General features: G+C 43.4%; 1 protein-coding gene across 1 annotated transcript in view; it reads left to right on the top strand.

Annotated features, from left to right (window-relative positions):
• Positions 1-12,237, top strand: part of FRMD7 (FERM domain containing 7) — a 61,439-nt gene that overhangs the window by 35,366 nt on the left and 13,836 nt on the right. The window contains exons 4-5 of the mRNA XM_052662617.1: positions 3,058-3,136; positions 6,409-6,506. Coding sequence (XP_052518577.1) covers positions 3,058-3,136; positions 6,409-6,506 — 177 coding nt within the window. The remainder of the gene's footprint in view (positions 1-3,057; positions 3,137-6,408; positions 6,507-12,237) is intronic.

Raw genomic sequence — 12,237 nt, 5'->3', positions numbered from 1 at the left:
CACACTAGTCTACATCTTAATATAAGCCGAGAAAAGGGCTTTGATGTATTATTTTAATCCTTCATCATCCAGTAAATTTACCAATTTTGAAAAATCATTTTAACTTTGCCTGAGATGAAGAAAATTAGGCTGCTAGGTTTTTGAGTAAATTTAGAGAACTCTGTGGATGGGCCGTAGGACTACATCTCTGACTCTAGCCCTGCAAATCTTTGAGCATCCCTGATGTCAATCAGCCATGCCATTCACGGTCTTCCAGAAGGCGTTTTAGTTTCATTCTGTCACAGACATTGTCCATTCATGACCCAGGGATTGAACCCAGGTCTCCCGCATTGCAGGCAGACGCTTTAACCTCTGAGCCACCAGGGAAGCCCACATTTGAGTGCCTACTTTGTATGAAATAATCCCCCTACCCCATATGTTACAATCTAGTGTGGTGGTTCTCAAATTTCACTGTGTATTAGGATCACTGTGAGGTGGGGCGGGCAGGGTCTTATTAAAATGTAGATTCCTGGGCCTCACCCCCGTGTTGGGGGCCAGCAATCTGCATTTTTAACAACCTCCATAGGTGTTTCTGCTTGCAGGTTCATTTCAGTCCACACTTTGAGGAAAGCTGTCTTTGTGTGTCTTCCCCCGCCTGCTCTCTGCATGTTGGTGCTTCCCACTGTACGATGTGGGTCTTCCCAGGTGGTGCTAGTAGTAAAGAACACGCCTGCCAATGCAGGGGGTGTAAGAGACGTGGGTTCAATCCCTGAGTCAGGAAGATCCCCTGGAGAAGGGAGTGGCAACCCACTCCAGCATTTTTGCTTTGAGAATTCCATGAAGAGAGGAGCATGGTGGGCTATATAGTCCATGGGGTCGCAAAGAATCAGACATGACTGAAGTGACTTAGCATGCACTGTATGATGATAACCTGTCACATGATTCCAACAGCTTCCCAACTGACTCCCCCACCTCACCCCCACAGTCCATCTTGTGCACTGCTCCCAAAGGAACTATTGCAAATAGAAACCTTACCGCATCACTCTCCTGCTTAAAATGTTTCCATGACTCCCTATGGCCCTTGGAATAAAGTCCAAACCCTTTGGCATGATCCACAAAGCACTGAATTCTGACCGGCTTTTCAGCCTTTACCTCCGCCTCTGACCACTTCATGCTCCTACCTCTCCTGACTTTCACAAAACTAGCCTCAGGTGTAGGCTTCCCAGATAAAATAGAAGATGCCCAACTAAATTACAATTTCAGATCAACGAAGACTAATCTTCTTGGTGTAAGTATGTCCCATGCAATCATTGTGTATCTGAAATTCAGATTTAACTGAGAATCCTGTCTTTTTATCTGCTAAATCTGGTGGCCCTACTGAGGTGTCAGCTCCTCCAGGAAGCCTTCCTTGACTTCCTCCAAACTCTTTTCTCCCTCTTGGGCTTATAAAGTGTTATAAAGCACCACTTTGTGCTGCTGTATTTGTCAGTCTAGAAGTCCGCCTCTTCTACCAGCCTTTGAATGCTTAATTGTATTTTTATTTCCAGGACCTGCTAGTACAATGCTTAGCATACAACAGACACTCAACAAATATTTACTGAATGAATGGTGTTAATGCTGCATGTGTACACTTGCTTTTGATGCAAAAAGTTTCTTATTTTCAAATGCAAGTAGGAGTGAAGGCAAGTAGATACGGATTTTTAAAGTAATTAATTTTGCAGTAGGTCCTTGTTGCTTATCTGTTTTATGTATAGCAGCATGTACTTGTCAATCCCAATTCCCCAAGATGTTTTCTTAATGTAGATTTTATGATACACAGAGGTCTCAGTCCCTACTGCTAGTTCCCTTTAAGAATCTTTGAGCCAGCTGAAATTCACCTGCCTCTACAGTGGGGCCCTTCTCTCAGCCAGGAATGCAGAATCCCAAGTAGCAAGTGGTATGTTTTTCTAAATGCAACACTTCTTTTTTTTTTTTAATTTAAATTTATTTATTTTAATTGGAGGCTAATTACTTTACAATATTGTATTGGTTTTGCCATACATTGACATGAATCTGCCACGGGTGTACACATGTTCCCCATCCTGAACCCCCCTCCCTCCTCCCTTCCCATACCATCCCTCTGGGTCATCCCAGTGCACCAGCCCCAAGCATCCAGTATCATGCATCGAACCTGGACTGGCGATTAATTTCTTATATGATATTATACATGTTTCAATGCCATTCTCCCAAATCATCCCACCCTCTCCCTCTCCCACAGAGTACAAAAGATTGTTCTATACATCTGTGTCTCTTTTGCTGTCTTGCATAAAGGGTTATCATTACCATCTTTCTAAATTCCATATATATGCATTAGTATACTGTATTGGTGTTTTTCTTTCTGACTTACTTCACTCTGTATAATAGGCTCCAGTTTCATCCACCTCATTAGAACTGATTCAAATGTGTTCTTTTTCATGACTGAGTAATACTCCATTGTGTATATGTACCACAGCTTTCTTATCCATTCATCTGCTGATGGACATCTAGGTTGCTTCCATGTCCTGGCTATTATAAACAGTGCTGCGATGAACATTGGGGTACATGTGTCTCTTTCAATTCTGGTTTCCTTGGTGTGTATGCCCAGCAGTGGGATTGCTGGGTCATAAGGTAGTTCTATTTGCAATTTTTTAAGGAATCTCCACACTGTTCTCCAAAGTGGCTGTACTAGTTTGCATTCCCACCAACAGTGTAGGAGGGTTCCCTTTTCCCCACACCCTCTCCAGCTAAATGCAACACTTCTTAAGAGAGGACATAGTAGGCCCCAAACGGGGCACATTTTTACAAAAAGAAACTCAGAGAGAGAGGGGGTTTAGGAAGAGGGGCACGAGGACTTTCCCAATGCTGTCCACATAGAGGCACCATCCAGAAATAGCAGCATTTCACAAATGTGAAAAATTGAAATTTCAATGAAAAGTCCGTGGGAAGGAGTGATGAGGAGAGGAGGGGAGGGGAGAGGGGAGTGTCTGTGTGTGTGTGAGTGTGTGTTTCTGAAGACATGTAACTGTTGAAATAAAACTTATGGAGATATTGTGTTTTAAGATCCTAAGGAAGTTGTTTTCAAATTTATGGTGAAATTTTTCCCAGTGGACCCTGGACATCTGCGAGAAGAGCTTACAAGGTATAGTACTTGTATGATGCATGATGTTATTTAATCATTATCCTTTTATCAGGGAACAGGCTTCTAGCCTTCTTTGGAAGGCTTGGATCACAGTCTCTTTCTGGGAGATGGTGAGGAGTTGGTGAGCAGGAGGGCCTGGCTGGTCCCCAAAGTCTTAATCTTTTAAAGGTTAGGGACTTGAGGGAGAAGGAGGGGTGGTGTTCTAAAAGTGGTAACCAGCCTGGGTGCCCACTTGGGGGATATGCCATTAAGTGCTACAACAGTAAGAGTGTTTGCCTTCATTGCGTCTGTGTTCCAATCAGAGGGCAGCTTGACAGCACAAGTATGATGCCAGCTAAGTTCCCTGCATATTGAAAATGGGTGTGTGTGTGTGTGTGTGTGTGTGTGTGTGTGTGTGTGTGTATCCCATAGGTAGGAAGTGATAATGACTCACAAAACCTTTCTAAAGTAGAAAAGTAAAAATATAAAAATAAACTGTAATAAATTATTTATTTTGTACAATTATAAATGATTGACATTCAAGTATAATATTAATAATTGCTATTATTAATATTATACAAGTAAAATATTTGTATACTTGTAAAAATTTAAAAGGTATTAAGTATGAAATGTTAAGTGAGTTGAGTGGAAGTCACTCAGTCGTGTCCGACTCTTTGCGACCCCATGGACTGTAGCCTACCAGGCTCCTCAGTCCATGGGATTTTCCAGGCAAGAGTACTGGAGTGGGTTGCCATTTCCTTCTCCAGGGGATCTTCCTGACCTAGGGATCGAACCTGGGTCTCCCACATTGGAGGCAGACGCTTTACCATCTGAGCTACCAGGGAAGCCCCATGAAATGTTAAAGTATTTTTATATTTGTAAAAATGCACTTTAAAATGACAATGTAAACTTACTTCTTCGAAAACACCTTGTCAACATAGAAAAAAAAATGAAAGTGTCACTTGCTAGGTTGTGTCCAGCTTTTTGTGACCCCATGGACTGTGGCTCTCCAGGCTCCTCTGTCTGTGGAATTCTCCAGGAAAAAATACTGGAATGGGTTGACATGTCCTTCTCCAAAGGACCGTCCTGACCCAGGGATCAAACCTGGGTCTCCTGCATTGCCGGCAGATTCTTTACCATCTGAGCCACCAGGGAAACACTCTCCTAAACCTTACTCTGCTTTCTAGATGTTAGACTCCAGACTTTTACACATAAAAGGGATATAAGGAAACGGGTCCTGGGGACTAGAGTGACTTGACCAAGGTCATGGGATGTTAGAGGGTATTTCACCTGAAATATTCCCCAACATCATTCATGGCCAGTTTTTCTTTACCTCTCTTGTACAGGGAGCTTCTTTTCTGAGGGGTCTTTGTAGAAGTCAATCTTTTCACATAATCAGTCTCTCTCTCTAAATCCTCTCCAAATTTGTGAGTTTTAGGCCCCTTTCCCACATAACATGGTATCTCTATCAGTTTGCCTTTGCTTACCCATTTCAGTCCAGTCTCAAATTGTAACCAATTCTGATGGAGATAAACTTTTTCTTGGAAAAAAAAAAGAATGAGAGAATCAATGTGATGATAAATGATTCATCAGCTGTTCAGAGGAAGGATTTGGTATTTGCAGCTGCCTCCTTAACAGCAAGGAATGTGTCAAATGAGAAGTTTACTTTCTTTCTTGTTAGGAGTAAAATGAAATTCACTTCCCCTTTAGCAATTGAGGCTGATTATTCTCATTTACATCTATATTTGAAAGCAGGCAATGGCAAAGTTTAGACTTCCTTTATTTTTCCCCATTGGTCCATTTGAGAATACTTAACTGTAGTTGACTTTACAAGGAAGCGTTGTTTGAGGCCAATACCTGAGTTTCTCAGAGTGGCATTCAAATATAACTTTTCTAATTGAATCATTTCTACTCCTTTAGGGGAGCATCACTTTTCACTTTCATAATGAACCCTTTTGTGAAGTGAATAATCATCTACTAATTTATCTGTTTTCTCCCAGTCTGTATTTTCATCTACCACCTGTAGTTAATTTTGATTCACCACATTGCCTTCAAGTCTTAACTGGTTTTAAAACATCTAGCTAGAATGTTATTTAGAAAATTATCAATTACATCTTACATAGGGAAATGCACACAGTAGATACTCAATAAATGTTTTAATGTCTAAAATAAAATATTGGAAACAGTTTTGGACCAAGAAGGGACACAGTCAGCAGTAGAATCTTAATTATACACATCTTTTTGAAAGTAGATTGCCTTTGATAAGGGCTTGAAAGTATGGAACAAATGCTCTTTGCCTGTTTGGCAAAGCTCTGGATGCCAACATGCACTTTCTGGGTCCCTGATTATCAGTAGGGGGCTTCCCAGGTGGCGCTAGTGGTGAAGAGTGCCAGTGCATGAGATGCAAGAGCCACAGGTTCAATCCCTGGGTCAGAAAGATCCCCTGGAGGAGGGCACGGTAATCCACTCCAGTATTCTTGCTGGGAAATCCCATGGACAGAGGAGCTTGGCAGGCTACAGTCCATGGGGTCACAAAGAGTCAGACACGACTGAAGAGACTTAGCACCAATGATTAAAGCTGGGGAAAAGGGCAGTCTGGCTTCATTCCATTTGGGACACAATAATTCCATACCTGCTCTGTGCAAAGGGCTGGGCTGGGCCCTGGTGATTCAGAGACGGGGGTCCACGTGAAGGGGCAGAAGCATGTTCTCAAGTTGATTTCTGAAAGACCGTCTTTTGGGTAGGAGCCAGCCTAAACTGGATGGCAGACCTGAGATCTAGCCACAGTTTCACTCTTTCCGGGTGATAGGACTTAGCCAAGATCACCTATCCTCTGTCTTTCCATAATTGGAACACGGGGTGATGATGCCAACTTTCTAAGTTGTTACCATAGTGAGGACGGGAGAGCATTTTGTGAACAGAGCAGCCCTGGCCTCCTGCACAGGCGTATTCTTGCTGAATCTCCCTTTCTCTCTGGCGGGGTGTGTGGCTTTGCTACGTGGCAGAAACCACCAGAGGATGGCTGGCCAACTCCCTTGAGTTGGCGGGAGGACTTGGCCAGGGTGATTCCTAACGGCTGTAAGGCCTGCCAAAGCGCTGGCTCAGCCGAGTCGTGGTCTAGCTGCTGGTTAGGGGCTGAAGCGAAGCCTATGCCTTACTCACCACCCCCAACAGGCATCTCCCTGACTGGGGGCACCGTGTCTTTCTTGAAACATCTTGGGTCTGGGCGAAGGGAAATGCTTCTGTCTTGTTCCTGTTTCTTTCTCAAGAGATGTCCCCCCACTTCTTTGCAGGTACCTTTTTACTCTTCAAATAAAGAAGGATTTGGCTCTGGGAAGGCTGCCATGCAGTGACAACTGTACAGCGTTGATGGTGTCCCACATCTTACAATGTAAGTAGCAAATGTCGGCTTTGGGGCCTATCAATCAGCTAGAGAACCCAGCAAAGGAGATGAGCACCCTCAACGTCCCCACCATTGTGCTGGGACCTTTCTGTGGAGGAGACAAAGCAGGGATGAGTTGGATGGAAATGACATGGTCCAGTAGAAAGGGGCTGGTCACTGTAGTCATTGAGATTCGGATGCAAATCCTATCTCTGCATTCTAACTATTGTAGCCTGGAGTGAAGTACCCTTGTCTGTCTCTGCCTGAGTTCCCTAGTCTTTAAAATAGTGACAAGAATCCCTTCTCAGAGTGCTTGTGTAGATTAAAAGTAAATGCTGCTTTCCTTCTATCTCCGTTTAACCTTGCCCTCCCACTGCCCTCAGCTTGCTCACCAGGAGCTGGTCTGGACTAATCCAGGCAGGGACTTGCTAGGCAGGCCCCCTACTCCTTCTGCTTCCCCCAGGAGCCATTTGTGGTACGTGCTTTCTGCGGCACACTGTCACATTTAATGTGATTTCCATGTTGCTCTTTATCATGATTCCAGAGAACAAAGCGCAGAGTCCAGCAGGTGGAGAGAGGCTAAAAGGGAAAAAGGCCCCAGGCGTCTATTAGAGTTCCCCATATCCTAGCAGCCAAGCCGGTGGACGAGGCTAAGTAAGGAAGGCAGGGAAAAGGAGACCCAGGGAACAGCGGGGCCTTGCCTGGGAGGGGGTGAAGCTGGGCAGGTCAGCCTGTTCCTCATCCCCAAGGGTAGGGTTGAGGCAGCTGGAAATCATCATTATGATTAATTTCATGTGTATAATCTATAATATTTGTTCAAAGGAGAATAGGCTGTTCCTTCCTATTCCTGCAGGATCATAACTTCATCTTTTTGATTTCATTTTTTTGACCTCTATCCATTGCCTCCCTGACAGTCCAGAAATGGTCAATTTCTGACTTCAGTGGGAACTCCAGGGTAAAGGGCTTGGATAGAGACAGTGTCTGAGTCATTGTTTACCAAGTGACTCGTAACTGAGATAGAGTGACAGCCCAGGATCTCAGGAAGGCAGTGAACAGTGAGAGCAATAGTTAATCAGAGAAGGCTTATGGAGGAGGTGGCTTCTGTGCTGCACTTTAAAGGGATGCATAGGAATTGGATATGTAATGATAAGCAGAGAAAAAAGCAAAAAAAAAGGGGGGGCCAGTGATGGTACAAGAAGGAAGTATATACAGAGGATACAGCTTAAGTACAGCTCGAGCATAGGGTCTGATTAAGGGAGGTGGCCAAAAACTAGGCATCATTTTGAAGGGCCTTGAATGCCAAGGACACTAACTCCATGTCCAGTATTGTGTTTGGGGTGGGGTCGGGAGATGGGGTATGGCAAATGGAGAAAACAGTATTGGAAGACTTATCCTTCTCTACTTTATCCGCCTGCTAAATCAGCAGTCAGAAGATTGGGGCTCCCCAGACAGCCTTTGATGGGGGAGCCCAATTTCATTCTTAATGGTTCAGCCTTATGGATTTGAGCACTCCCTAGTGGCCATTTCAGGCACAGCGCAGAGCACTTCAGGTTTTCTAGAGGGCATTTTGTTTGCCAATAGAAGCTCTTTCCACAGAAAAAAGCTGAAGTTTCAAGGAGTCAGCTCTTCACAATCCATGCAGGTCAGATTATTTCACTGGATGCTGAGGCAGTGTGCAGAACCCAACCAAGCTGCTCATTCATTTGCTTCTTTAATATTTATGTCCCAGGCATTCAAGGGCCTCCACATTCTGACCTTGTCATCTGCTTAAATCTCTCTTACACACCCCTCTGGCTCTAGCCAGACTTCCTCCCAAACACAATTTGTGCATTCCAAACAAGCCTTCCATTTATGAATACCTTTAGTAACTCTTCTTTGTCATTCATTCAGCAAAAATTTATTGAGTACCTACCACCTGCCAGGTACTACTATAGGCACAGGGGACATAGCAGTGAAATAAACGACAAAAATCCTTGCTTTCATGTAGCTCACATTTTGGCAGTGGAAGACAATCAGACCAAAATAAGGAAATATATAATGTATTAATATGTTTGTCGGTGATAAGTACACCGGAGGCCATGAAATATGGAAGGGAGTGAAGGAAATTCAAGGGGCAGGTACTGAATTTTTTAAAAAGGTGGTCAGGTTAGGCTTCACTGTGAAGGTAACAGCTGAACAAAGACCTGGAGGAAGGAAAAGACCAAGCCATGCAGAAATTGGGTGGAAGAGAGTTTTAGGCAGAGAGCATCCAGTGCAAAGGGCCTGAGAGGGGAACATGCCGGGAATATACAAGACATATTAAGTAGGATTTATGGCTGGCTGGAACTGAGGGAAAAAGGGAGACAGTAATCATGGAGAGTCTTAAAAGTGTATTAAAATCGACTTCCCTGGCAGTCCAGTGGCTAAGACACCGCGCTCCCAATGCAGGGGGCCCGGGTTCGATCCCTGGTCAGAAAACTAGATCCCACATGCTGCAACTAAAGATCCTGCATGCTGCAACTGAGACCCAGTGTAGGCAAATAAATACATAAAAATAAAATCTTTTAAAAAGCATATTCAAGACATACGATATGACTCTAAATGTGATGGGAAGCCATTAGAGCATTTGAAGCAGAGGAGTGAAATGCTCTGAATTAGGTTTGAACTACATCATGCTGGCTGCAGTGGTGAAAACAGAAACTTGTAGCAAGTCATAAATAAGCCATAGTGATCTAATGTAAAGTATAATGAATGTAGACTGTAATAGTGTATTATAATTATGTAATGTGATGAATATCGCTACAACAGCAATCATATTGCCACCTATAAGGGTATCAAAGTAACCCAATGTTATAGTCAAATTTATTCAATTGAAAGAAGAGAGAAAATAGACCTTATGAAGGATGGTAGAAGTGGGGAGACTAGATAACAGGCGATGGCAGGACAGAGAGAGGATGGTAGTTTGGACCAGCGTGCTCACAGTGAAGGTGCGGATGCTCTGTGCTGCCTTCTATCATTAATGATATTTACCTATTTGTATGTCATAGGTCTCTTCCTAGATTGTCAAGAGAAAAACAAGCATGGTCTTATGTGTTCTATGTTTTCCTTAGAGTCAGCATAGGGCTTGTGCTTAATATTCAGAAAGATTGGTGTGTGATGTGTGTGTGTGTCTAATTTATTTTTTAAAAACAGCTCAATTGTGGTATAATTTGCATACCATAAAATTCACTCGTTTGGAAGCCTATAACTCAACGGTTTTTTTTGTAAATTTACAGAGTTGTGCAACCTTTACCACAACTCAGTTTTCAAACATTTCCATCATGCCAAAAGAGATCTCTCATGACCATTTGCCCATGCTCACCCAGCAACCACTAATTGATTTTCTGTTTCTGTGGATTTGCCTTTTCTGGACATTTGATGGAATCACAATGATAAAATATGTGGTCTTCGGCATTGGGCTTTTCTTAACAAGCATAATGTTTTGGAAATTCATGCATGTTCTAACATGAATCACAGCAGTCTGTTCCTTTCTACTGCTGAGTAGTATTCCATTTTATGGGTGTACCACATTTTGTTTATCCCTGGTCAGGGATGTCTGGACTGTTTCCAGTTAAGCTATTATGAATAATATTATGAATATCATGTACATGTCTTTGTGTGGACACGTTTGTTCATTTCTCTTGGGCAGATTCCTAAGAATGTAATTGTCTCATCTGAAGGTAAATTTTTTGGGCTTCCCTGGTGGCTCAGAGGTTAAAGCGTCTGCCTGCAATGTGGGAGACCTGGGTTTGATCCCTGGGTTGGGAAGATCCCCTGGAGAAGGAAATGGCAACCCACTCCAGTACTCTTGCCTGGAGAATCCCATGGACGGAGGAGCCTGGTGGGCTACAGTACACGTGGTCACAAAGAGTCGGACACGACTGAGCGACTTCACTCACTCACTCAAGGTAAATTTAGGGCTTCCCAGGTGGCGCTGCGACCCCTGCTGCTGCTGAAGTCGCTTCAGTCGTGTCCGACTCTGTGCGACCCCATAGACATAGATGGCAGCCCACCAGGCTCCCCCGTCCCTGGGATTCTCCAGACAAGAACACTGGAGTGGGTTGCCATTTCCTTCTCCAATGCATGAAAGTGAAAAGTGAAAGTGAAGTCGCTAAGTGTTCCAGTCTTAGCGACCCCATGGACTGCAGCCTACCAGGCTCCTCCGTCCATGGGATTTTCCAGGCAAGGGTACTGGAGTGGGGTGCCATTGCCTTCTCCGCCAGGTGGCGCTAGTGGTAAAGAATCCACCTGCCAATGCAGGAGACATAAGAGACGTGGGTTTGATCCCTGGATAGGGAATATCCTCTGGAGGAAGGCATGGCAATCCACTCCAGTACTCTTGCCTGAGAATCCCATGCATGGTCAGAGGAGCCTGGTGCGCTACAGTCCATGGAGTCGCAAAGAGGCAGACATGACTTAATACCTGAGCATGCATGCATAATGACTGTTAATATTGAGTACCTTCTCATCTGTTTTGTTAACCCTGCCTATGTTTTCTTTGGTATCTTTTGCCAATTTTAAAATATGTTGTCTTATTGGACTTTAAGATATTTTTATATATTCTTATAAAAATCCTTTATGAGCTATGTAATTTGTGAAACTTTCTTCCAATCTGTGGCTTGACTTCATTTTCTTTGTGTATGCAAGTGCATTTTCTCTCTCTCTCTCTTTTTTAAAATAATGAATGTGTTTTTATTTCTCTAACAATTTAAAAACTGTGAACATTTTGTCATTCAGCCACAGCCTTTGCTTCCGGGTGACTCCTTCATTGGGTTTCAATGTCTTTTTATATAACAGACTCCTGTTCTGGAAGGCAAGTTAGCTTTTCATCATTATTTTTGTCTCCATAACATCCAAAGACAAATTCCATAGGGACAAGTATATGTACCCAGTGGTCGTGCACAACCTGAAGTAAATTCATTATCAATGCTGCAGCCTTAGAGCCAACAAAAACCCCATGACCAAGGGCACCAGCCACTGGTGGCAGCTTCTTTTTTTAAATGGAAGTATAGTTGATTTATAATGCTGTGTTACTTTCAGGTGCACAGCAAAGTGATTCAGATATACGTTGTTGTTGTTGAGTTGCTAAGTCCTATCTAGCTTTTTGCAACCCCATGGACTGCAGCATGCCAGGCCTCCCTGTCCCTTACTATCTCCTAGAGTTTGCCCAAGTTCATGTCCATTGAGTTGGTGATGCCATCCAACCATCTCATCCTCTGCTGCCTTCTTCTCCTTTTGCTTTCAACCCTTCCCAGCATCAGGGTCTTTTCCAATGAGTCAGCTGTTCACATATATACATATATATGTACTATATATATATAGATATATATACATATAGATATATACTCATATAAATACTTGTTCAGATTATTTTCTAAGTTACTATAAGATATTGAATACAGTTCCCTGTGCTTTAAGTAGGTCCTTGTTGTTTATCTAATATATATATATATATATATGGAAGTTCAGTTCAGTTCAGTCGCTCAGTTGTGTCCGACTCTTTGTGACCCCATGAATTGCAGCACGCCAGGCCTCCCTGTCCATCACCAACTCCCGGAGTTCACTCAGACTCACGTCCATTGAGTCGGTGATGCCATCCAGCCATCTCATCCTCTGTCGTCCCCTTCTCCTCCTGTCCCCAATCCCTCCCAGCATCAGAGTCTTCTCCAATGAGTCAACTCTTCGCATGAGGTGGCCAAAGTACTGGAGCTTCAGCTTTAGC

The sequence above is a fragment of the Budorcas taxicolor genome, chromosome X, assembly GCF_023091745.1.
Source record: "Budorcas taxicolor isolate Tak-1 chromosome X, Takin1.1, whole genome shotgun sequence".
Classification (NCBI taxonomy): domain Eukaryota; kingdom Metazoa; phylum Chordata; class Mammalia; order Artiodactyla; family Bovidae; genus Budorcas; species Budorcas taxicolor.
The sequence above is the reverse complement of the archived record's forward strand: the minus strand, read 5'-3'. Positions and strand labels throughout refer to the sequence as shown.